The following is a 25,154-nucleotide window of genomic DNA, read 5'->3' as shown; positions in this document are numbered from 1 at the left end:
ATTTCTAAATAATACATAGGTCAAGAAGGAATCTCAGGAGAAACTTAAAAATATTTAAAACTAAATGAAAATGAAAACAACTTATCAAAATTTGTGGGATGCAGTGAAAGCAGTGCTTAGAGGGAAATTTGCAGCATCAAATGCATACAGTAGAAAAGAAGACCTAAAATCAATCATGTAAGCTTGCATTTGAGGAAAAGAACAAATTAAATCCAAAGTAAAAACAAAGAGGTAATACAAATTAGAGCACAAATCAGTGAAATTGATAATAGGACTTCAACAGGGAAAATCAACAAAATTAAAAACTGGTTCTTTGAAAGATCAGTAAAAATAGTCAATTTCTAGCCAGGTTAACTAAGAAAAAAAAGACAAAAGTTACTAATAAAATGAAATGGGTTATCATTAATGATGTCATGAATATTAAAAGGATAATAAAGGAATATTATTGACAACTCATGCCCATGAATTTGATAAGCAAGATAAAATGGACCAATTACTCGAAAGATACAACCTACTAAAACTCATACAAGGCGAAATAGACAATTTGAATAGGCCTATATTTATTAAAGAAACTGAATCAATAATTAATAACCTCCCCAAATAGAAACTCCCATGGCCAGGCGGGTTCATGGGTGAATTCTACCAAACATTTAAAGAAGAAATTACACCAGTTCTTTACAATCTCTTCCACAAAACAGAAGCAGAGGGAATACTTCTTAACTCATTCTATAAGACCAGTATTATCCTAGTGCCAAAACTAGACAAAGATATTATATGAAAGGAAAACTGCAGATCAATATCTCTGATGAAGATAGATGCAAAAATCCTGAATAAGACATTAGCAAACAAATATAACAATGTATATACCACAATAAGTGACCTTCTGTTTGGCAATGAATTGTTAGATACAACCATAAGTAAAAGGAATAAAAGAAAAAATGGATAAGCTGGACTTCATCAAAACTAAAAACATCTACTCTACAAAAGATGCTGTTAAGAGAATGAAAAGACAAGACAGATTGGGAGAAAATATTTTGAAAACAAATATCTGATAAAGAACTGGTATCCAAAATACATAAATAGTGTTTAAAACTTCACAATAAAACAACAGAAACCCAATTAAGATATGGGCACATGTTGGAGAAGAAAAATCTCAAAGAAGATATATAGATGACAAATCAGTACATAGAAAGATGCTCAATATCATATAACTTTAGGGAATTACAAATTAAAAAAAAAAAAACAGATACCACTACACACTTCTTAGAAGGGTCAAAATCCAAAATACTGTCAACACCAAATGTTGACAAGGACATGAAGCAACAGAAAGTCTTTTTAAAAAAGATTTTATTTATTTATTTGAGCAAGAGTGAGAGAGACAGCGAGAGAGAGAGTACAAGCAGGGTGAAGGGCAGAGGGAGAATCAGACTCCCTGATGAGTGGGGAGCCCAACTCAGGGCTCCATCCAGAGACTCCAGGATCATGACCTGAGCAGAAGGCAGACACTTAACTGACTGAGCCACCCAGGCGTCCTGCAACAAAGTCTTATGCATTGTTAGTGGGAATGTAAAACAGTACAGCCACTTTGGAAGAGGACTTGGCAGGTTTCTTACAAAACTAAACATAACCTTACCATATGATCCAGAAATTATACTCCTTGGTTTTTTACCCAAATTACTTGAAGTTTGCTAATGCAAAAACCTGTACATAGAATGTTTTTTTTAAATTTTATTTTATTATATTATGTTAATCACCATACAGTACATCCCCAGATTCCGATGTAAAGTTTGATGCTTCATTAGTTGCGTATAACACCCAGTGCACCATGCAATACGTGCCCTCCTTACTACCCATCACCAGTCTATCCCATTCCCCCACCCCCTCCCCTCTGAAGTCTTCAGTTTGTTTCTCATAGTCCATAGTCTCTCATGTTTCATTCCCCCTTCTGATTACCCCCCTTTTCTTTATCCCTTTCTTCCCCTACCGATCATCCTAGTTCTTATGTTCCATAGATGAGAGAAATCATATGATAATTGTCTTTCTCTGCTTGACTTATTTCACTTAGCATTATCTCCTCCAGTGCCGTCCATGTTGCAGCAAATGTTGAGAATTCGTTCTTTCTGATAGCTGAGTAATATTCCATTGTATATATGGACCACAGCTTCTTAATCCAGTCATCTGTTGAAGGGCATCTCGGCTCCTTCCATGATTTGGCTATTGTGGACAATGCAGCTATGAACATTGGGGTGCATATGGCCCTTCTCTTTACTACGTCTGTATCTTTGGGGTAAACACCCAGTAGTGCAATGGCTGGGTCATAGGGTAGTTCAATTTTTAACTTTTTAAGGGACCTCCACACTGTTTTCCAGAGTGGCTGTACCAACTTGCATTCCCACCAACAATGTAGGAGGGATCCCCTTTCTCCACATCCTCTCCAACAATTGTTGTTTCTTGCCTTGTCTATCTTTGCCATTCTAACTGGCGTAAGGTGGTATCTCAGTGTGGTTTTGATTTGAATTTCCCTGATGGCTAATGATTTTGAACATTTTTTCATGTGTCTGTTAGCCATTTGTATGTCTTCATTGGAAAAGTGTCTGTTCATATCTTCTGCCCATTTTATGATTTGTTTATTTGTTTCTCGTGTATTGAGTTTGAGAAGTTCTTTGTAGATCTTGGATACCAGTCCTTTATCTGTGGTGTCCTTTGCAAATATATTCTCCCATTCCGTGGGCTGTCTCTTAGTTTTTTTGACTGTTTCCTTGGCTGTGCAGAAGCTCTTTATCCTGATAAAGTCCCATAAGTTCATTTTATCTTTTATTTCTCTTGCCTTTGGCGATGTGTCGTGAAAAAGGTTGCTCTGGCCGATGTCATAGAAGTTGTTGCCTATGTTCTCCTCTAGAATTTTGATGGATTCCTGTCTCACATTGAGGTCTTTCATCCATTTGGAGTTTATTTTTGTGTATGGTGTGAGAGAGTGGTCAAGTTTCATTCTTTTGCATGTAGCTGTCCAATTTTCCCAGCACCATTTATTGAAGAGACTGTCTTTTTTCCACCGGATGTTTTTTCCTGCTTTATCAAAGATTAGTTGCCCAAAGAGCCGAGGGTCCATTTCTGGGTTCTCTATTCTGTTCCATTGGTCGATGTGTCTGTTTTTGTGCCAGTACCATGCTGTCTTTGTGATCACAGCTTTGTAGTACAGCTCGAAATCCGGCATTGTGATGCCCCCAGCTTTGTTTTTCCTTTTCAACAGTTCCTTGGAGATTCGGGGCCTTTTCTGGTTCCATACAAATTTAAGGACTATTTGTTCCAGTTCTTTGAAAAATGTCCTCGGTATTTTGATCGGGATAGCATTGAAAGTGTAGATTGCTCTGGGTAGTATGGACATTTTAACTATGTTAATTCTTCCAATCCATGAGCATGGAATATTTTTCCATCTTTTTATGTCTTCCTCAATATCTTTCAAAAGTGATCTATAGTTTCTAGGATATAGGTCCTTTACGTCTCTGGTTAAGTTAATTCCAAGGTAACGTATGGTTTTTGGTGTTATTGTAAATGGGATGGATTCCCTAATTTCTCTTTCTTCAGTCTCGTTATTCGTGTATAGAAATGCAACTGATTTCTGGGCATTGATTTTGTATCCTGCCACCTTACTGAATTGTTCTATAACTTCTAATAGTTTGGGAGTGGATTCCTTTGGGTTTTCCATATAGAGTATCATGTCATCTGCAAAGAGAGACAGTTTGACTTCTTCTTTGCCGATTTGGATACCTTTGATCCCTTTTTGTCTTCTGATTGCTGTTGCAAGGACTTCTAGTACTATGTTGAATAATAGTGGCGAGAGTGGGCATCCTTGTCGTGTTCCTGATCTTAAGGGAAAGGCTTCCAGCTTTTCCCCATTGAGAATAATGCTTGCAGTAGGCTTTTCATAGATGGCTTTTATGAGATTGAGAAATGTACCCTCTATTCCTACACTCTGAAGGGTTTTAATCAGGAAAGGATGCTGTATTTTGTCAAATGCTTTTTCTGCATCAATTGAGAGGATCATATGGTTCTTGAGTCTTTTCTTGTTGATATGATGTATCACATTGATTGATTTGCGAGTGTTGAACCATGCTTGCATCCCAGGTATGAATCCCACTTGGTCATGATGGATAATCCTTTTAATGTACTGTTGGATTCTATTAGCAAGGATCTTGTTGAGGATTTTGGCATCCATATTCATTAGAGAAATCGGTCTGTAATTCTCCTTTTTGAGGGGGTCTTTGCCTGGTTTGGGGATCAAGGTAATATTAGCCTCATAGAATGAGTTTGGTAGCTTTCCTTCTGTTTCTATTTTTTGAAATAGCTTTAGGAGAATAGGTATTATTTCTTCTTTGAATGTTTGGTAGAATTCCCCAGGAAAACCGTCTGGGCCTGGAGTTTTATTATTTGGAAGGTTGTTTATCACTGACTCAATTTCTTCATAGTTAATTGGCCTATTTAAGAAATCTATTTCTTCCTGTTTCAGTCTTGGTAGTTTATAGGTTTCCAGGAAGGCCTCCATCTCTTCCAGATTGTTTAGTTTTTTGGCATATAGCTGTTGATAAAAGTTTCTAATAATCCTTGCAATTTCAATGGTGCTGGTCGTGACCTCTCCCTTTTCAGTCATAATTTTAATAATCTCAGTCCTTTCTCTTTGTTTTTGGACAAGTTTTGCCAGTGGTCTATCAATTTTATGGATTCTCTCAAAGAACCAGCTTCTAGTCCTGTTGATCTGCTCTACTGTGCTTCTGGTTTCTAATTCATTGATTTCTGCTCTAATCTTGGTCAACTCCTTCCTTGTCAGTGGGTTAGGCCTGTCCCTCTGTTGCTGTTCCAGTTTCTTGAGGTGAGAATATAGAAACTGCATTTTAGATTTTTCTATTCTTTTGAGTGAGGCTTGGATGGCTATGTATTTCCCCCTTAGGACTGCCTTTGCAGTATCCCATAGGTTTTGGACCGTTGTGTATTCATTCTCGTTGGTCTCCATAAATTGTTTAATTTGTTTTTTGATTTCCTGGTTTATCGAGTCATTCTTGAGCAGGATGGTTCTTAGCCTCCAAGTGTTTGAGTTTCTTCCAGGTTTTTCCTTGTGGTTGAGTTCCAATTTCAGAGCGTTGTGGTCTGAGAATATGCAGGGGATAATTTCAATCTTTTGGTATTGGCTGAGACCTGTTTTGTGTCCCAGAGCATGATCTATTCTTGAGAATGTTCCATGGGCATTTGAATAGAATGAGTATTCTTTGGTTCTGGGGTGTAGTGTTCTATATATATCTATGAGGTCCAACTCGTCGAGTATGGCATTCAAAGCCTTTGATTCTTTGCTTAGTTTTTGCCAGGGTGTTCTGTCTATTTCTGATAGTGGGGTGTTGAGGTCCCCTACTATTACTGTGTTCTTATCTATATGTCTCTTTATTTTGGTTAAGAGTTGGCTTGTGTATCTTGCTGCTCCCCTGTTGGGGGCATATATATTAATAATTGTCATATCCACTTGTTGAATACTTCCTTTAAGAATAATATAGTGCCCTTCTGTATCTCTCTCTATGGCCTCTAGTTTAAAATCCAGTCTATCTGATATGAGAATTGCTACTCCAGCTTTCTTTTGAGGTCCATTTGCGTGGAAGATGGTACTCCATCCCCTTACTCTAAGTCTGAATGCATCTTTGGGTTCAAAATGAGTCTCTTGTAGACAGCAAATGGATGGGTCATGTCTTTTTATCCAATCTGCAACCCTGTGGCGTTTTATGGGAGAGTTTAAGCCATTTAGATTGATAGAGATTATTGACAGATATGATTTTAATGATGCCATTTCTCTTTAAAGTCTTTGTATCGGTTGTGACTTGCTGCTCTGTATCACTCTTGGGGCCTTTTTACCTTTATAGAGCCCCCCTTAATATCTCCTGTAGGGCTGGTTTCGTGGTTACGAAATTGGTTAATGATTGGCGATTTTGGAACGTCTTTATTTCTCCATCAATTCTGAATGACAGCTTTGCTGGATAAAGGATCCTTGGCTGCATGTTTTTCTCTGAAAGAGCTTTAAAAATGCCCCCCCAAGCCTTTCTCTCATTCCAGGTCTCTGTAGACAGGTCTGACGTAATCCTGATACCTTTGCCTTGGTACGTGAGAAATTTCTTTGCCCTGGCCGCTTTCAATACTGTATCCTTGGATCTAATATTTGCGAATTGCACTATGACATGCCGTGGCGTAGGTTTGTCCTGGTTGAGCTTGGATGGGGTCCTCTCTGCCTCTTGGACACGAATGCTTGTTTCCCTTGCTAGATTAGGGAAGTTTTCAGCTACAATTTGTTCAAATATCTCTTCTAGACCTCTGTTTTTCTCCACCCCTTCAGGGATGCCGATGATTCTGACATTGGATCGTTTCATAGAGTCAGTAATCTCCCGTAATCTACATTCGTGGGCGTGGATTTTTTTAAGACCAGCTTCTATTTTCGTTTTTTCTTCTACTAACCCATCCTCCAATTCGCTAACGCGTTCCTCTGCCTCGGTGACCCTGGCCGTCAGAGCCTCTAGTTTTGACTGCATTTGGCTCATAGAATTTTTAATTTCTGTCAGATTCGCTCTCATTTCTGCCCTTAGGGATTCTATATTCTCAGCAACGCTTTCTCTGATGCTTTTTTCAAGTTTACTCATCATCTTGACCATTGTTGCTCTGAATTCCATTTCTGATAATTGGGATACATCCATATGTATTAATTCTGTGGCCGAGGCCAATTCTGTGGCAGAGGCCACAGACTCATTATCTTTTCTTTGCTGGGGGGGACTTCTCCTTCTCGTCATTCTGATGAAGAGAGATTGCAGGGTTGTCCAGAGCCCAAGTGTTGACTGGGACCCAGGCCGTGCGCCCTTGTTTTATAGAGATCTTAGGGATGTGGGCTTCTTCCTTAAAGAGTTTATTTATTTATTTGAGAGAGAGAGAGACAGTCAGCAAGAAAGGGAACCCAAGCAGAGGAGTGGGAGAGGAAGAAGCAGGTTCCCGGTGGAGAAGCCCGATGAAGGACTCCTTACGGAGCGTTGTGATCACACCCTAATCCGAAGACAGGTGCTTGGTGACTGCGCCACTCAGGCGCTCCGGGTTGTGGGCTTCTTGATTTTTCAGCCTGCCTTCTGGGGGAGGGGCCTGCCTGCAGGTACTCAGAAAACCCTGTTTGGGTAGAGTCTCTGTGTCCCTTGCGAGGGGGGATGGGGATGGGCACCCTGTGAGCCGGTATTTCCGGGCTTTTGTTCTCTGGCGGCTTTCCCTGGCGGTTTGCTATGCCTCTTCTGAGAGAGCAGCAGCGGCTGAAATTCAGCCTCTGTCTCAGAACAGAGGGATCGCGGATCGTTCTCCACTGATGTTCTGGCCACTTTAACTCTGTTTCTGTTGGTGCTGCTCAACCCTGCAGCATCCCGGGCTGTGCGCCCCACACCCGGCGTCCCAGCCCTCACTTCCAGGGCCGGCACGTCTCTGTCCTTTGTGTTTCCAACCCCGCCCGCCGCCAGCCGCCCCGCGCGGGCTCCCGGAGCTCCCCGTCTCAGTCTGGTGTCTCACGGGTGCTGACCGCGAGTCCGCCTGCTCCCCCGTGCAGGTGGCCCTCCAGCCGCCAGCCGCCCCGCGGACGCTCCCGGAGCTCCCGGTCTCAGCCTCGATCCAGTGAGCACACCGGAGCTCCGGAGCTCCGTGAGATGCTTGGTGGTGCACGCTCCCGGCTCACGGACTCAGTCTGCCGTTTCCAGAGTGCGGGTCCGCGGTCCGCGCTCCCTGGTGCAGGTGGCCCACCAGTCGCCCTGCGCGCGCGCTCCTGGAGCTCGCGTTCTAAGTCTGCTGTCTCGCGGGTGCCGTCCGCGAGTCCGCCTGCTCCCCCATGCAGGTGGCCCGCCAACCGCCAGCCGTCCCGCGTGCGCTCTCAGAGCTCCCTTCTCAGTCTGCTGTCTCAAGCGTGCGGGTCCACGGTCTGTCCGCTCCCCCTTGTAGGTCGCTACTGCTTCCCGTCCCCCTGACACGGCGGCTCCCTCCCCCTTCTGTTTAGCTTCCGATATCTGTGCGCGGTTTCACGGCTCCCCGCTTCGTACCTCGATACTCAGCGCTGGAGATGTTCATTTGTAGAGATCCAGATGTATCTTCCTGCGTCTCAGGCTGATTCCATGGATATTCCTGCTGGTCTGGTACCTATCCAGCTCAACTCAGGGGACCGGCTGAAAAAGGGGTCCCCTACTCCTCCGCCATCTTAACCTCTGTACATAGAATGTTTGTAGCAGCCTATTTTATAATTGCGAAACCTTGAATTCAGTGAAGACATCCTTCACTAGGTGGATGGGGAAACAAAACTAGTACATCCAAACAACAGAGTATTATCCAGTAGGGGTACCTGGGTGGTTCAGTTGGTTAAGCGGCCAACTTATGATTTAGGCTTAGGTAACGATCTCAGGGTCCTGGGATGGAGCCCTGTATTGGGCTCCACTCTCAGCAGGGAGTCTGCTTGAGGATTCTCTCTCCCTCTGCCCCTCCCCCACTCATGCCTGCTTCTCTCTCTCAAACAAAAAATAAATCTTTAAAAAAGAATATTATTCAACAAAAAAGGACCTATCAAGCCACAAAAAGACATGGAGAAGCCTTAAATGCATATTGTAAGTGAAAGAAGCCAATCTGAAAAGACTACATCTTGTATGATTTAAAGTATATGACATTCTGAAAAAGGCAAAATTATGGAGACAGTTAAAAAGTTCAGTGATTGCTTGGGATTTTGGGGTGGGAGGGAGAAAAGAACAGGTGTAGCATGGTGGATTTTTCAAGTGGTGAAATTATTATTCCATGATACTCTAATGATAGATACATGTCAATATATATTTGTCAAAATCCACAGAATGTATAACACAAAGAGTGAACTCTAATGTAAATCAAGGACTTTAGTTATTAATAATGTGTCAGTATTGGCCTTATCAGGGGTGCCTGGGTGGCTCAGTCGTTAAGCGTCTGCCTTTGGCTCAGGTCATGATCCCAGGGTCCTGGGATTGGGCCCCGCATGGGGCTCCCTGCTCATCCAGAAGCCTGCTTCTCCCTCTCCCACTCCCCCTGCTTGTGTTCCCTCTCTCACTGTCTCTCTCTGTCAAATAAATAAAATCTTAAAAAAATATTGGCCTTATCAGTTTTAACAATTTTACTTCAATAGTACAAGGTGTTAATAATAGGGGAAATTGGGAGTTGGGTGAGGAGGGTATATGGGAACTCTGCACCTTTTTCTCATTTTTTCCCCGTAAACCTAAAATTGTTCAAAAATACTATGTTGGTTTTATATTTTTATATATTAAAAAGTGGAGATGAAATGACATTCATAGATAAAAACTGACAGCATCTGTTACCTGCAGACCTACTGTACAAGAAACACCATGGGAAATTCTTCAGGCTGAAATCAAGGGACACCAGGTATTAATTTCAGTCCAGATACAGAAAAAGGAAAATTCTGGGGCACCTGGGTGGTTCAGTCAGTTAAGGATCTGACTTCTGGCTCAGGTCATGATCTGGGCTTAGCTCAGAGTCTGCTTATCCGTCTTCCTCTGCCCCTCTTTCTGCTTGTGCTCTCTCTGCCTCTCTCTCAAATAAATAAATAAATAAATAAATAAATAAATAAATAAAATCTTTAAAAAAAAGGAAAATTCTAAGAAGCTCAAAGAATTCTGACTAGGATAAACTCAAAAAGATACATTCTGAGAGAAACCAAAATCAAACTTAAAAGTCAAAAACAAGGAGAGAAATCTTGAAAGCAGCAAAAAGGAGTGACTTGTTATATTCAAGGGATCCTCTTGAATCTGTTGTTTTCACATCAGAAACCATGAGGTTCAGAAGCAGTGGAATGGCATATTTCAAGTGCTAAAAGAAAAACTGTCATCCAAGAATTCTAGATTTGGCAAAACTATCCTTCAAAAAAAAGGGGAGAAATTAAGACATTCTAAGATATATAAGCACTGAAGAAGTTCATGCCTATGAGAATTATCTGTAAGAAATGCTAAAGAGAGTCCTTCGGGCTGAAATAAAAGAACATTAGACAATAACTCAAGCCATATGAGGACACAATGCCAGTAAAAGTAACTCAATAAATAAATGTAAAAGACAATATTGTTCTGTTTTTGTTTTAGAAATTCTCTTTTCTTCCTATGTGATTTAAAAAATGCATAATATATTAATTATTAATCTAGGCTAATAGACATAAATATATAAGATGTAACTTGTGATAATAACATATAAAGGGAGGTACAGATATGCACAGGAGCAGAGTTTGTGTATTATCAAAGCTAAGATGATATGAATTCAAAGTAGTGTGGTATAAGTTTAAGATGCTAATTATAATCTCCAAGAAACAACTAAGAAATATATTTAAAAAAAAAAAGACATGAGAAGGTACATGGTACATTACAAAAATCAGTTAAATGTAAAATAAGGAAGTAATGGAGTAATTGAGTTAAAACATATATGACACATGGAAAACAAATAGCAAAATGGCAGAAGTCCTTCCTTATCTGTTACAGACTGAATTACTTTCTGCCAATTCATATTTTGAAGTCACAACTGCCAGTACCTCAGAATGTGATCATATTTGGATATAGGATTTTTAAAGAGGTAATTAAGTTAAAATGAGATAATTAGGGTAAACTGTAATCCAATATGACCGATCACTTCTTATGAGGATACAGACATGTTTAGAGGGAAGACCAGGTAAAGACTTAGAGAGAAAAGGGCCATCTACAAGTCAAGGAGAGAAACTTCAGAAAAAAATAAACTCTCTTAACACCTTGATCTCAGAATTACAGTCTCCAGAACTGTGAGAAAATAAATTTGTTGTCTAAGCCAGCTAGTCTGAGGTACTTTATTAAGGTAGTGCTAGCAAATTAATATGTTGCCATTAATCACTTTAAATGTAAGTAGACTGGACTCTCAATTCAAATGCAGAGATCTGCAGAACTAATTTAAAAACATAATTCATCTGGGGCACCCGGGTGGCTCAGTGGTTAGGCATCTATCACTTGATTTTAGCTCAGGTCTTGGTCTCAGGGTCATGAGTTAAAGCCCTGCACTGGGCTCCTTGCTGGGCGTGGAGCCTACTTAACAACAACAAAACTTAATCCGTCTATATCCTGTCTACATAAGAATCCATTTAGATTCAAAGACAGAAATAGTTTGAAAGTGAGAGGATGGAAAAAGCTATTCCATGTAAATAGTAACAACAACAAAAAGAGCTGAGGTGGCTATAATAATATGAGACAAAATAGATTTTAAGTAAAAAAAAATGTTACAAGAGGAAGAGATGGACAGTGTATGTCCTAATATGCTCAGGCTGCTAAAACAAAATACAATAGACCGAGTGGCTTAAATAGCAGAAATCTATTTCTCACAATTCTTTTTTTTTTAAAGATTTTATTTATTTTTTGACAGAGATAGAGACAGCCAGTGAGAGAGGGAACACAAGCAGGGGGAGTGGGAGAGGAAGAAGCAGGCTCATAGCAGAGGAGCCTGATGCGGGGCTCAATCCCAGAACGCTGGGATCACGCCCTGAGCTGAAGGCAGACGCTCAACCGCTGTGCCACCCAGGCGCCCCTATTTCTCACAATTCTAACAGATGGGAAATCTTAGATGAGAGTGGTAGCATGGTTTGTTGAGTTCAGGTGAGAGTCCTTGTCCTTGGCTTCCTTGGCCCCTGGCTTGCAGATAGCTGCCTTACTGCTGTGACCTCACATGGTAGAGAAAGAGCAAGCTCTGATCTTTTCTTATAAAGACACTAATTCCACCATAAGGACCCCACCCTCATGACTCCACCTACACCTAATTACCTCTCACAGACCAAAATACCATCCACCTCCAAATATCATTCAATTAGTGGGGAGAGATTCAACATACAAATTTTGGGGGGAAACAAACATCAATTCCATACCAGCATATTTAATAAAAACATAAACCAATCAATAAGGAATTACAATTATAAACACTAACATAACTGAACACACACCTACAAAATGTGTGAAGCAAAAATTGACCGAACTGAAGAGAGAAATAGATAGTTCTATAATAACAGAGACTTCAATACTCCACTTTCAATAATGAGAGCAACTACAAAGAAGATCAGTAAAGAAATAAAGGGCTTGAACAACACCATCAACCAGCTACACCTAACAGATACACACGGAACACTCTGTCCCACAATAGAATACAAATTCTCCTCAAGTGTACCTGGAGTATTCTCCAGTATAGACCATATTTATGCCACTAACCAAGTCTCAATAAATTTAAAAAGAGTTAAGTCCTACAAAGTATGAAACTAGAAATCATAAGGGAAGGAAAACAACGTCATATTCATGTTGTAAGACTGAGAGAACAGTCCCTTTCCTCTGAACATTCCTCTCAATTTAGCAAATATTATAGCAAAAAGGGTAAAAGTTATTTAAAAATAGTGGCACGAATAGGCCTGAAATTTAACTGATAATATCACAGTTGTTTCAGTGGTAAATGTAAGACTGGGTAAATGAAAACCTTCATTTCACATATCATGTAGCCACAGAATCCTATTAGAGCCAAGAGTGACTAGGAGGAGCTCAGGGCACCCTAATTTGTATTTCTTTTCTTTCACCTAATTTGCTACAAAATATATTCATGAAGTATACTGCCTAAAAAAATGTTCATAAGGCAGACAGTTTACAAAGTTCTTTTCTTGGAAACATTTTACAGTCAGTTTACACAGCAACCTTGTGACATAGGACAGTGTAACCACATTATTTCCATTTTATTTTGTGGGTAAACACAGATATGACTTTCATAAAGCTAGATACCCCATTAGAGTTGGCTACAGCAGGATGGCAAACAATAGCTCACAGGCAAAATCTGGCCTGTTGCCTGTTTTTGTAAATAAAGTTTTACAGGAATACAGCAATGCTCACTCATTTGCATATTGCTTATGGCTGCTTTCATACTAAAACCAGAGAGCTGGGTTATTGCAACAGAGACCTCTTGCCCACAAAGCCTGAAGTATTTACTATTTCGTCCTTTAAGAAATATTTGTCTGCTAGAGAATTAAAATTCATTGGGCTGTTTATCATATCACTTATCCTAATGTTTCTTGTCCCAGAAATAGGAAATACAACCTAGGAAATATGATGTAGTCAAGAGAATACAGTGTTACAAGACACAGAAACCAAACAAAACAGAAAAAAATTTTTTTCTGGGTGTGTCATTTACTATGTGACACTGGGAAACTCATTTTACCTCGCTGTATCTGTTTCCACACATGTAAAATAAGGGATTTGGGCTACATGAATGCTAATCATCTTTCCAATTAAACTATTAGAGTCTATACAACTTAGTTTACCAATTAGGAAGCAGTAGTGAAGGTATAAAAGTTCTTAAATTATTGTATTTTATTTTTAAAAATTTCTCCATGTGGACAAAAAAGCAGTGAGGCACTTAAATTTCTTTATCACCACACCACCTTAAAAAAGTAAGTAGTACTGGGGCACCTGGTGGCTCAGTTGGTTAAGCATCTGCCTTCGGCTCAGGTCATGATCCCAGGGTCCTGGGATCAAAGCCCCTCCTCAGGCTCCCTGATCAGCCAGGAGCCTGCGTCTCCCTCGCCCCCTGCCATTCCCCCTACTTGTGCTCTCTGGCTCTCTCTCTCTGTCAAGTAGATAAATAAAATCTTTAAAAAAAAGTAGGTAGTATTATCCTGATTTTATCAGTGAGGAAAACTGAAGCTCCAGAAAGGGCAGTATCTTACACAAGGTTACCAACATGTGCTTAGTGTTCTGTCTGGTGTGTTAACAACACAGCATGTACAAAATCAAGGGCCATAACTATAAAGTGTCCAGATCAAGGCAGATAATGTAAATGCTGGGTGGTTCTGTGGTGAACCAGAGACCTCATGTGCTATTTAAAGGCAGAAGCCACCACTCAGCTAGGGCCAACTGCAGAAATATAGGCACGTGGGTCCAATATTGCCAGATGTTTAAATTTTAAGAGAGGCTGGCTATCTCAAATTTTATTTTAAATATTCCAATTTTTAAATGTTGGCAATTCATTCAAATGTTTAAAAAACAGAACGGTCTAGATTTGGCCCAGAGGATGACAGTTTGAAAATCTGTACTAAAAATTTTTTTTATTTTTTTAAAATGATTTTATTTATTAATTTACTTGACAGAGAGAAAGAGAGAGAGCATGAGCAGGGGGAGTGGCAGGCAGAGGGAGAAGCAGGCTCCCCACTGAGCAGGGAGTCCAGTGAGGGGCTTGATCTCAGGACCCTGAGATCATGACCCAAGCTGAAGACAGAGGCTTAACCAATGGAGCCACCCAGGCGCTCCTAAATAAACATTTTTAAATTGACAGATTAGTGATCTAAGAAAACAGATGGTCCCTGACCAATAAGGGTTCTACTTACAATTTTTTCAACTTCCTGAAGGTGTGAAAGCTATATGCACCTTCAATGTGAATAATTAATTAACCAAAGTAACAGGGGCTAGGGCGAAATCACAGCATCAGTATTAATATCATTTTCCATTGAATATTCTATCAGAAGTTTGCATGATTCAAAAAATTGCTTCTCTCTACTTTAGGCCGTGTGGCGAAAACATCGACAAATAGAGTAAATGGGTCATCAGTAAAAACAATAGATCCTGGATAATAGTAAAACCTAAAATTCTGTTCTTAAATAATTAAAATTGTCTAGAGGGGCGCCTGGGTAGCGCAGTCGTTAAAGCGACTGCCTTCGGCTCAGGGCGTGATCCCGGGGTTCCGGGATCGAGTCCCACATCGGGCTCCTCGGCTGGGAGCCTGCTTCTTCCTCTCCCACTCCCCCTGCTGTGTTCCCTCTCTCGCTGGCTGTCTCTCTGTCACATAAATGAATAAAATCTTTAAAAAAAAATAAAATTGTCTAGAAAATCTAAATCATAATTAATTCACACTGAGACTTTAAAAATAATGGGATGGATAGGAGTTATTGATTTGTAATTGTTAAAAGATATGACAACTAGAGAAAGAAATTTACGCTGTCAATTTTTTAACTTATAGAACGCCATCTGAAAATATTCTACACGCTGTGACAAATAATAAACTAAGCCTTACTTAAAGTTAAGCTTTGACCTACTGGTAGTTACCAAGGGAATAAAAAAAAATGTTTAATTTTTTCATCAAAATGTCATAGAGATGGCAGTGTCTCATTATTTTTCTTTTTGAAGTACACATTAAGAAGGGCAGGGGAAAGATGGAGATGGAAAATTAATGAGTACTTCTTGGGAATACTTTGGCCTTTTTCAAACAACTGTACCATTAATTATAGCTGCACAAGGTACTGTGATTTTGAAGACAGTTTAGTAGGCTAATTATTATTTAAAAGTTTAAATGAAATCATCAATGTGGTACAGGGTGGCTTCAATCTTTCCACTGGGAAATAAAAACATTTCAAAGACTAAAAGTTTTAAAGATGAGATTAAGGTATAGTCTTAAATCCATTATTTAACTAGTAATGTTTTGTTATAATAATGTTATTTCAACATGTTCAAAACTAAGTAGGATTTCCCCCCAACTATGTAGGTTACTCTCACTTTTGCTTTTCTTCAGAGCAGAAGAAGCTCTCCCATATAGTTGTAGCTTAGAAATACTTAATTTTTTAAAGATTTTATTCATTTATTTGAGAGAGAGAGCCAGAGAGAGGGCATGAGTGGAAGGGAGGGGCAGAGGCAAAAGCAGACTCCCCACTAAGCAGGGAGCCCAACACAGGGCTCGATCCCAGGACCCTGGGATGATGACCTGAGCTGAAGGCATATGCTTAACCAACTGAACCAGATGCTCTGCTTAGAAATATTTTAAATCACAGGTTTGGGTTTTGTAAAAAGAATTAAGTAGCCTAGTTACATTTATGTTTATTCCAGTACTCCATTTATATTTCATTTATTTAAAATGATGGGAACTCAAAACCAGACAAAGACCCCACTAAAAAGGAGAATTACAGACCAATATCCCTGATGAACACGGATGCAAAAATTCTCACCAAGATACTAGCTAATAGGATCCAAGAGTACATTAAAAGGATTATTCACCAGGACCAAGTGGGATTTATTCCTGGGATGCAAGGGTGGTTCAACATCTGCAAATCAATCAATGTGATACACCACATTAATAAAAGAAAGGACAAGAACCATATGATCCTCTCAACAGATGCAGGAAAACCATTTGATAAACTAGAGCATTCTTTCTTGATAAAAACTCTCAGTAGTGTAAGGATAGAAGGAACATACCTCAATATCCTAAAAGCCATATAGAAGGACCCGCACCTAGTATCATCCTAAATGGGGAAAAACTGAGAGCTTTTCCCCTAAGGCCAGGAACATGACAGGGATGTCCACTCTTACCACTGTTGTTCAAGATAGTACTGGAAGTCCTGGCCTCAGCAATCAGACATCAGAAAGAAATAAAAGAATAAAAGGCATCCAATCGGCAAAGAAGTCAAACTCTCACTCTTGGCAGACTACATGATCCTCTATGTAGAAAACCCAAAGACTCCACCCAAAAATTGCTTGAACTCATACAGGAATTCAGCAAAGTCGCAGGATGTAAAATCAATGCACAGAAGTCAATTGCATTTCTATACACTAACAAAGAGGCAGAAGAAACAGAAATCAAGGAATTGATCCCATATACAATTGCACCAAAAACCATAAGATACCTAGGAATAAACCTAACCAAAGAGGTAAAGGATCTGTATGCTGAAAACTATAGAACACTTATGAAAGAAATTGAGGGAGACACAAGAAATGGAAAAACTTTCTATGCTCATGGATTGGAAGAACAAGTATTGTTAAAATGTCTATGCTAACCAGAGCAATCTACATATTCAATGCAATCACTATCAAAATACCATCAGCTTTTTTCACAAAGCTGGAACAAACAATCCTAAACTTTGTATGGAACCAGAAAAGACCCCTAATAGCCAAAGGAATGTTGAAAAAGAAAACGAAAGCTGGAGGCAGGACTTCAAGCTGTATTACAAAGCGGTAATCATCAAGACAGTATGTCACTGGCACAAAAACAGACATATAGATCAATGGAACAGGACAGAGAACCCAGAAATGGACCCTTAACCTTATGGTCAACTAATCTTTGACAAAGCAAGAAAGAATATCCAATGGAAAAAAAGACAGTCTCTTAAACAAATGGTGCTGGGAAAATTGGACAGCCACATGTAGAAGAATGAAACTGAACCATTTTCTTACACCTTACATAAAAATAAAGTCAAAATGGATGAAAGACCTAAATATGAGAGTGGAATCCATCAAAATCCTAGAGGAGAGCACAGGCAGAAATCTCTTTGACTTTGGCCGTGGCAACTTCTTGCTAGACACGTCTCCAAAGGCAAGGGGAACAAAAGCAAAAATGAACTACTGGGACTTCATCAAGATAAAAAGCTTCTGCACAGCAAAGGAAACTGTCAACCAAACTAAAAGGCAACCTATGGAATGAGAGAAGGTATTTGCAAATGACGTAGATAAGGGACTAGTATCCAAGATCTATAAAGAACTTATCAAATTCAACTATCAAAAAACAAATAATCCAGTCAAGAAATGGACAGAAGACATGAACAGACATTTCTCCAATGAAGACATACAAATGGCCAACACATACATGAAAAGATGTTAAACATCACTCAGTATCAGGGAAATACAAATCAAAAAAACAATGAGATACCACCTCACACCAGTCAGAATGGCTAAAATTAACAACTCAGGAAACAACAGATGTTGGCAAGGATGAGGAGAAAGGGGAACCCTCTTCCACTGTTGGTGGGAATGCAAGCTGGTATAGTCACTGTTGAAAACAGTACGGAGGGTTCCTCAAAAAGTTAAAAATAGACCTATCTTATAACCCAGCATGTGCGCTACTAGGTATCTATCCAAAGGATACAAACATAGTGATTCGAAGGGGCACCTGCACCCCAATATTTGTAACAGCATTATCAACAATACCCAAATTATGGAAAGAGCCCAATGTCCATCAACTGATGAATGGATAAAGAAGATGTGGTATATATATACAATGGACTATTACTCAGCCATCAAAAAGAATGAAATCTTGCCATTTGCAATGATGTGGATGGAACTAGAGGATATCATGCTAAGCAAAATGAGTCAGTCAGAGAAAGACAATAATCATATGATTTCACTCATATGTGGAACTTAAGAAACAAAACCAATGAACACAGAGGAAGGGAAGGAAAAATAAAACAAGATCAAAATTGAGAGGGAGGCAAACCATAAGAGATGCTGAACTCTAGGAAACAGAGGGTTGCCAGAGGGGAGGTGGGTGAGGGGAAGGGATAACTGGGTGATGGGCATGAAGGAGGGCACTTGATGAAATGAACACTGGATGTTAAATGCAACTGATGGATCGCTAAATTCTATCCCTGAAACTAATTAAAAAAATAATAGTCAAAAAAGATAATAAAATAAAATGATGGGAACTCATATTAAGTAACAATGTGTTAATAAAGGCTGGACAAATCACTTTATCTCTCTGTCCCCAAGCTTGTCTCTAGAATGAGGTTAATACTGTTAAGAGAATTTTAAAAAACCATGTAACATATTTGGCACATGTAAGTGTTCAATAAGTGTTAGCCCTATGGTTATATAATAAAATGGTTACTCACTCTTTTGTTGAGACAAACAACAGGCCACAGGCTGCAACCCAGTGTGCAACAGCAGCAGAGACAACCACATAGCAGCCATTTCACATTGACTGGGAGAGCCTTTTTCAAACATGCATTCACACGGCCAATGCTGGTCTTAAATTCTTCTGGGGCCACCTATAACAAGGGTGCAATCTTTATTTAACAGTTTGTGGGCAGCCTTCCACTATTTATCTCTAAACCTAAAGAAAATGTTTGTCTTTTACAAACACTTTAAGGACTTAACACGTCTAAATAGATTTCCTTCCTCTATGTATTACATACTCTTTTATGACATTAGACAGCAAAACAATATAATTTCATGTTTACAGAACTTATTCTGATGTTCAAAACTAATCTTCTGAAATTACCAGCATTAAAATGACAACAAAATTGGTGGTAAAGAACACCCGTCAAGTAGTTTTTCTACCAAATATTCTCCTTATTCAGGCAATATTATAGTCTCCAATCATTCTGACTAGTAAGACTAGAAGCATAATGTAAAAATAAAAACCCAAATACTACCAGAGGAAATTGAATTAAAATTAGACTTTGGCAATATTCCTGGATTACTTTTAACTAGGCAACTCTTGAAACTTTTCTCCCTGGCAAATTTGCAGCATAACAATTTTAATACTTGCCATCGTTTGTATGTAAAAGCTACACTAACAAGACAGTGAGGAGTGATTACATTTAAAAAGGGTCTTAATATTCAGCATAAAATGGACTCAAAAAACTGTGGTAAATTTTGAGATTTGAAAGGTCTTTAAATATACAAATTTAATATTTTAATTACTACCTCCATTCCTGGAAGTGGCTGCTTGTGCCTCTCTGTAAACAATGACAAAGTCAGTTCAAAGGCAAGAGCATGACAGGCATAATTAGATTTATACCAAAAATTCTGCTTGAAGGTTACACAATTCAAAGGCATCCTAAAAATAGCTTGCTTTCAGTGAAATCACATTTCTGCATCACAAAAATTATTCCTTTTCATTTAGAAAGCTGTCAGACTGTAAAATCTACGGGAAAAAATTCCACCATCTGGCTGTGCAAGCAAAAATTATGAAAATATTAGAAAAAATAAGCTGCTATAAAATAAAAACCCCATTAACATGTTTGGTATATTAAAATATGGAGCTTTACAACTCTTCCAAGTAAAAATTGTATGGAGGATTCAATTTGTTACTTTTTTTTTTATCAATTTTATTTTATTATATTATGTTAATCACCATACAGTACATCCCCTGATTCTGATGTAAAGTTTGATGCTTCATTAGTTGCGTATAACACCCAGTGCACCATGCAATACGTGCCCTCCTTACTACCCATCACCAGTCTATCCCATTCCCCCACCCCCTCCCCTCTGAAGTCTTCAGTTTGTTTCTCATAGTCCATAGTCTCTCATGTTTCATTCCCCCTTCTGATTACCCCCCTTTTCTTTATCCCTTTCTTCCCCTACCGATCCTCCTAGTTCTTATGTTCCATAGATGAGAGAAATCATATGATAATTGTCTTTCTCTGCTTGACTTATTTCACTTAGCATTATCTCCTCCAGTGCCGTCCATGTTGCAGCAAATGTTGAGAATTCGTTCTTTCTGATAGCTGAGTAATATTCCATTGTATATATGGACCACAGCTTCTTAATCCAGTCATCTGTTGAAGGGCATCTCGGCTCCTTCCATGATTTGGCTATTGTGGACAATGCAGCTATGAACATTGGGGTGCATATGGCCCTTCTCTTTACTACGTCTGTATCTTTGGGGTAAACACCCAGTAGTGCAATGGCTGGGTCATAGGGTAGTTCAATTTTTAACTTTTTAAGGGACCTCCACACTGTTTTCCAGAGTGGCTGTACCAACTTGCATTCCCACCAACAATGTAGGAGGGATCCCCTTTCTCCACATCCTCTCCAACAATTGTTGTTTCTTGCCTTGTCTATCTTTGCCATTCTAACTGGCGTAAGGTGGTATCTCAGTGTGGTTTTGATTTGAATTTCCCTGATGGCTAATGATTTTGAACATTTTTTCATGTGTCTGTTAGCCATTTGTATGTCTTCATTGGAAAAGTGTCTGTTCATATCTTCTGCCCATTTTATGATTTGTTTATTTGTTTCTCGTGTATTGAGTTTGAGAAGTTCTTTGTAGATCTTGGATACCAGTCCTTTATCTGTGGTGTCCTTTGCAAATATATTCTCCCATTCCGTGGGCTGTCTCTTAGTTTTTTTGACTGTTTCCTTGGCTGTGCAGAAGCTCTTTATCCTGATAAAGTCCCATAAGTTCATTTTATCTTTTATTTCTCTTGCCTTTGGCGATGTGTCGTGAAAAAGGTTGCTCTGGCCGATGTCATAGAAGTTGTTGCCTATGTTCTCCTCTAGAATTTTGATGGATTCCTGTCTCACATTGAGGTCTTTCATCCATTTGGAGTTTATTTTTGTGTATGGTGTGAGAGAGTGGTCAAGTTTCATTCTTTTGCATGTAGCTGTCCAATTTTCCCAGCACCATTTATTGAAGAGACTGTCTTTTTTCCACCGGATGTTTTTTCCTGCTTTATCAAAGATTAGTTGCCCAAAGAGCCGAGGGTCCATTTCTGGGTTCTCTATTCTGTTCCATTGGTCGATGTGTCTGTTTTTGTGCCAGTACCATGCTGTCTTTGTGATCACAGCTTTGTAGTACAGCTCGAAATCCGGCATTGTGATGCCCCCAGCTTTGTTTTTCCTTTTCAACAATTCCTTGGAGATTCTGGGCCTTTTCTGTTTCCATACAAATTTAAGGTATTTGTTCCAGTTCTTTGAAAAATGTCCTCGGTATTTTGATCGGGATAGCATTGAAAGTGTAGATTGCTCTGGGTACATTTTTGTCTTTTAATAGAGACATATCTTAGAATCAATACTACAAAGATATATTTATTAGCAGATGTTATAAAGATACACAACCAAAGAATTCAGTGCCATCACGATTAAACCATTAATTATACCAGCTTTATTAGAACTGTTCATGCCACCCAATAAAGTTAATTGCTTAACCCATAAACTTGATTTTCTTCCTAATATGTTAACCAACAATAGCTGTAAAATTGCAAGGCTCAGAACTATTTTTACATGGGTATGTAAACTAATCTAATTCTCCATCTAAATTGTTGGCAATATGACCTAAAGACAATCACTGAGTAAGAAGAATTCCAATTAAATGACTAACTTCCTGGGGTAAATATGAAAATAAATTCAGAGAACCATGCCTTATAACTGGAGAACATAAAATGCTAACAGGCTAAGCATATTAGGGGCGCCTGGGTGGCACAGCGGTTAAGCGTCTGCCTTTGGCTCAGGGCGTGATCCCGGCGTTATGGGATCGAGCCCCACATCAGGCTCTTCCGCTGTGAGCCTGCTTCTTCCTCTCCCACTCCCCCTGCTTGTGTTCCCTCTCTCGCTGGCTGTCTCTATCTCTGTCAAATAAATAAATAAAATCTTTAAAAAAAAAAAAACAGGCTAAGCATATTAGACAATAAATGAAGATTTTGATTCTAGTTACTTATTAGCTATGAAAAATCATAGGCAAATTCATTTAATTTTTCTGTTTTAGTTTCCTATGTATAAAATGAGAGTAATAATCTTTGTCTTATATATCTCACAGGAAATGGAAATCATATCTTAAAAAGAACCTCATAACCAGAATGCTTTGCAAAAGGAAGCCAGTGAATCCTATCTCTTGACTAGATTTGGAGAAAGAAAAGCAAAGCTCTCTTTTGCATGGTCTCACCTGAAGGCAAGGTGTTTGATCAGGTAACCATTAATAATCCACAACCTTGCTACACGTTCTATTATAAATGAGAGGATAATTAGCTACATTTTGTTTTTTAATTTTTCATTTTAATTCCAGTAAGTTAACATACAGTGTTATATTAGTTTCAGGTATACAACAGAGTAATTCAACAGTTCCATACATCACCCTGGGCTCATCACGACAAGTGCACTCCTGAATTCCCATCACTATTTCACCCATCCCCCCTTAACCATCAGATTGTTTTCTATAATTAACAGTCTGTTTCTTGCTTTGTTTTATTTTTTCCCCTTTGCTTCTTTTGTATGTAAAATTCCACACATGAGTGAAATCATATGGTATTTGTCTTTCTCTGACAGACTTGTTTCACTTAGCATTATATATACTCTCTAGCTCCATCCATGTTGTTGCAAATGGCAATATTCCATTCCTTTTTATGGCTGAAAAATATTCCATTGTGTGGATATATCTGTATCTATACCTATATATCACATTTTCTTTATCCATTCATCAATCCATGAACACTTATACTGCTTCCATACCTTGGCTATTGTAAATAATGCTGCTATAAACATCGAGGTGCATATAGTCCTCTGAATTAGTGTTTTTGTATTCTTTGGGTAAATACCCAGTAGCGTGATTGCTGGATGATAAAGTTCTATCATTAACTTTTTTGAGGAACTTCCATACTGTTTTCCATAGTGGCTGCACCAGTTTGCATTCCAGTATATGAGTATAAGTGTTCTTTTGTCTCCACATCATTTTTATGCTAGTACCATGCTGTTTTGGTTACTATGGCTTTGAAATATAACTCGAAGTCTGGAATTGTGATGCCTCCAGCTTTGCTTTTCTTTTTCAAGATTGCTTTGGCTTTTCGGGGTCTTTAGTGGTTCCAGACAAATTTTAGGATTGTTTGTTCTAGTGGTGTGAAAAAACACTGTTGCAGATTGTGTTAAATCTGTAGACTGCTTAGGATAATTTTAACAATATTTGTTTTTCCAATCCATGAGCATGGAATGTCTTTCCATTTCTTTGTGTTGTCTTGAATTTCTTTCATCAGTGATTCATAGTGTTCAGAGTACAGGTCTTTCACCTCTTTGGTTAGGTTTATTCTTAGGCGTCTTATTATTTTGGATGCAATTGTAAATGGGACTGTTTTCTTAATTTCCCTGTCACTTCATTATTAGTGTATAGAAATGCAGCAGATTTCTGTATGTTGATTTTGTATCCTGTGACTTTACTAAATTTGTTTATCAGTTCTAGCAAATTTTTGGTGTAGCCTTTAGGATTCTCTCTATATAGTATCATGTCATCTGCAAATAGTGAAACTTTTACTTCTTTCTTGCTGATTTGGATGCCTTTTATTTCTTTTTGTTGTCTGATTGCTGTAGCTAGGACTTACAGTACTATGTTGAATACAAGTGGTTAAGAGTAGACATCCTTGTCTTGCTCCCCATTAAGGATGATGTTAGCTGTGGGTTTTTCATAGGTGGCCTTTATTATGTTGAGGTACATTCCCTCTAAACTTATTTTGTTAAGGGTTTTTATGTGCATTTGATGGAATGTGTATGCTGCTGTTCTAGGAGGGAATGTTCTGAATACATCTGTTAAATCCATCTATTCCAGTGTGTCATTCAAAGACTTTGTTTCCTTGTTGATGTTCTGTTTAGATGATCTGTCCACTGATGTAAGTGTGGCATTAAAGTCCCTTACTATTATTGTATTATTATGGATCAGTTCCTTTGTGTTTGTTATTAACTGTTTTAGGTATTTGGGTGCTCCTATGTTGGGTGCATACATATTTACAACTGTTGTATCTTCATGTTGGATTATCCCCTTTATTATTATATATTGTCCTGCTTTGTCTCTTGTAACAGTTCTCTGTTTTAAAGTCTATTTTGTGGGGCGCCTGGGTGGCTCAGTCGTTAAGTGTCTGCCTTTGGCTCAGGGCGTGATCCCGGCATTCTGGGATCGAGCCCCACATCAGGCTCCTCCACTGGGAGCCTGCTTCTTCCTCTCCCGCTCCCCCTGCTTGTGTTCCCTCTCTCACTGGCTGTCTCTATCTCTGTCAAATAAATAAATAAAATCTTTAAAAAAATAAAGTCTATTTTGTCTGATATAAATATTGCTATTCTGGCTTTCTTTTGACATCCATTTGCATTTTTAAAATATTTTTTTATTATATTGTTAGTCACCATACAGTACATTCCTAGTTTTTGATGTAAAGTTCCATGATTCATTACTTGCGTATAACACACAGCGCACCATGCAATACATGACCTCCTTAATACCCATCACCAGCCTACCCCATTCCCCCACCCCCCTCCCCTCTGAGGCCCACAGTTTGTTTCCCAGAGTCCATAGTCTCTCATGGTTCATTCCCCCTTCTGTTTACCCCCCCTTCTTCTTCCCTTTCTTCTCCTAATTTTTCTCAATCCTCTCACTTTCAATCTGTAGGCGTCCTTAGGTCTAAAATGGGCCTCTTGCAGACAGCGTATAGATAGGACTTTTTCCTTTTATCCATTCCGTTACCCTATGTCTTTTGCTTGCAGCATTTAGTACATTTACATTCAAAGTAATTACTGATAGATACATATTTATTGCCATCTTATTACTTGTTTTGTGGTTGTTTCTGAAGATTTTCTCTGAGCCTTTCTTGTCTTTTTTCATGT

At 38.9% G+C, this 25,154-nt stretch overlaps 1 protein-coding gene across 1 annotated transcript in view; it reads right to left on the bottom strand.

Annotated features, from left to right (window-relative positions):
• The window catches only part of CHIC1 (cysteine rich hydrophobic domain 1), a 70,055-nt gene that overhangs the window by 19,778 nt on the left and 25,123 nt on the right, over nucleotides 1–25,154 (bottom strand). Inside the window, exon 3 of the mRNA XM_002930483.4 lies at nucleotides 18,689–18,844. Within this exon, the coding sequence (XP_002930529.1) occupies nucleotides 18,689–18,844 (156 nt within the window). The remainder of the gene's footprint in view (nucleotides 1–18,688; nucleotides 18,845–25,154) is intronic.

Source organism: Ailuropoda melanoleuca, chromosome X, assembly GCF_002007445.2.
Source record: "Ailuropoda melanoleuca isolate Jingjing chromosome X, ASM200744v2, whole genome shotgun sequence".
NCBI classification, from domain to species: Eukaryota; Metazoa; Chordata; class Mammalia; order Carnivora; family Ursidae; genus Ailuropoda; species Ailuropoda melanoleuca.
The sequence above is the reverse complement of the archived record's forward strand: the minus strand, read 5'-3'. Positions and strand labels throughout refer to the sequence as shown.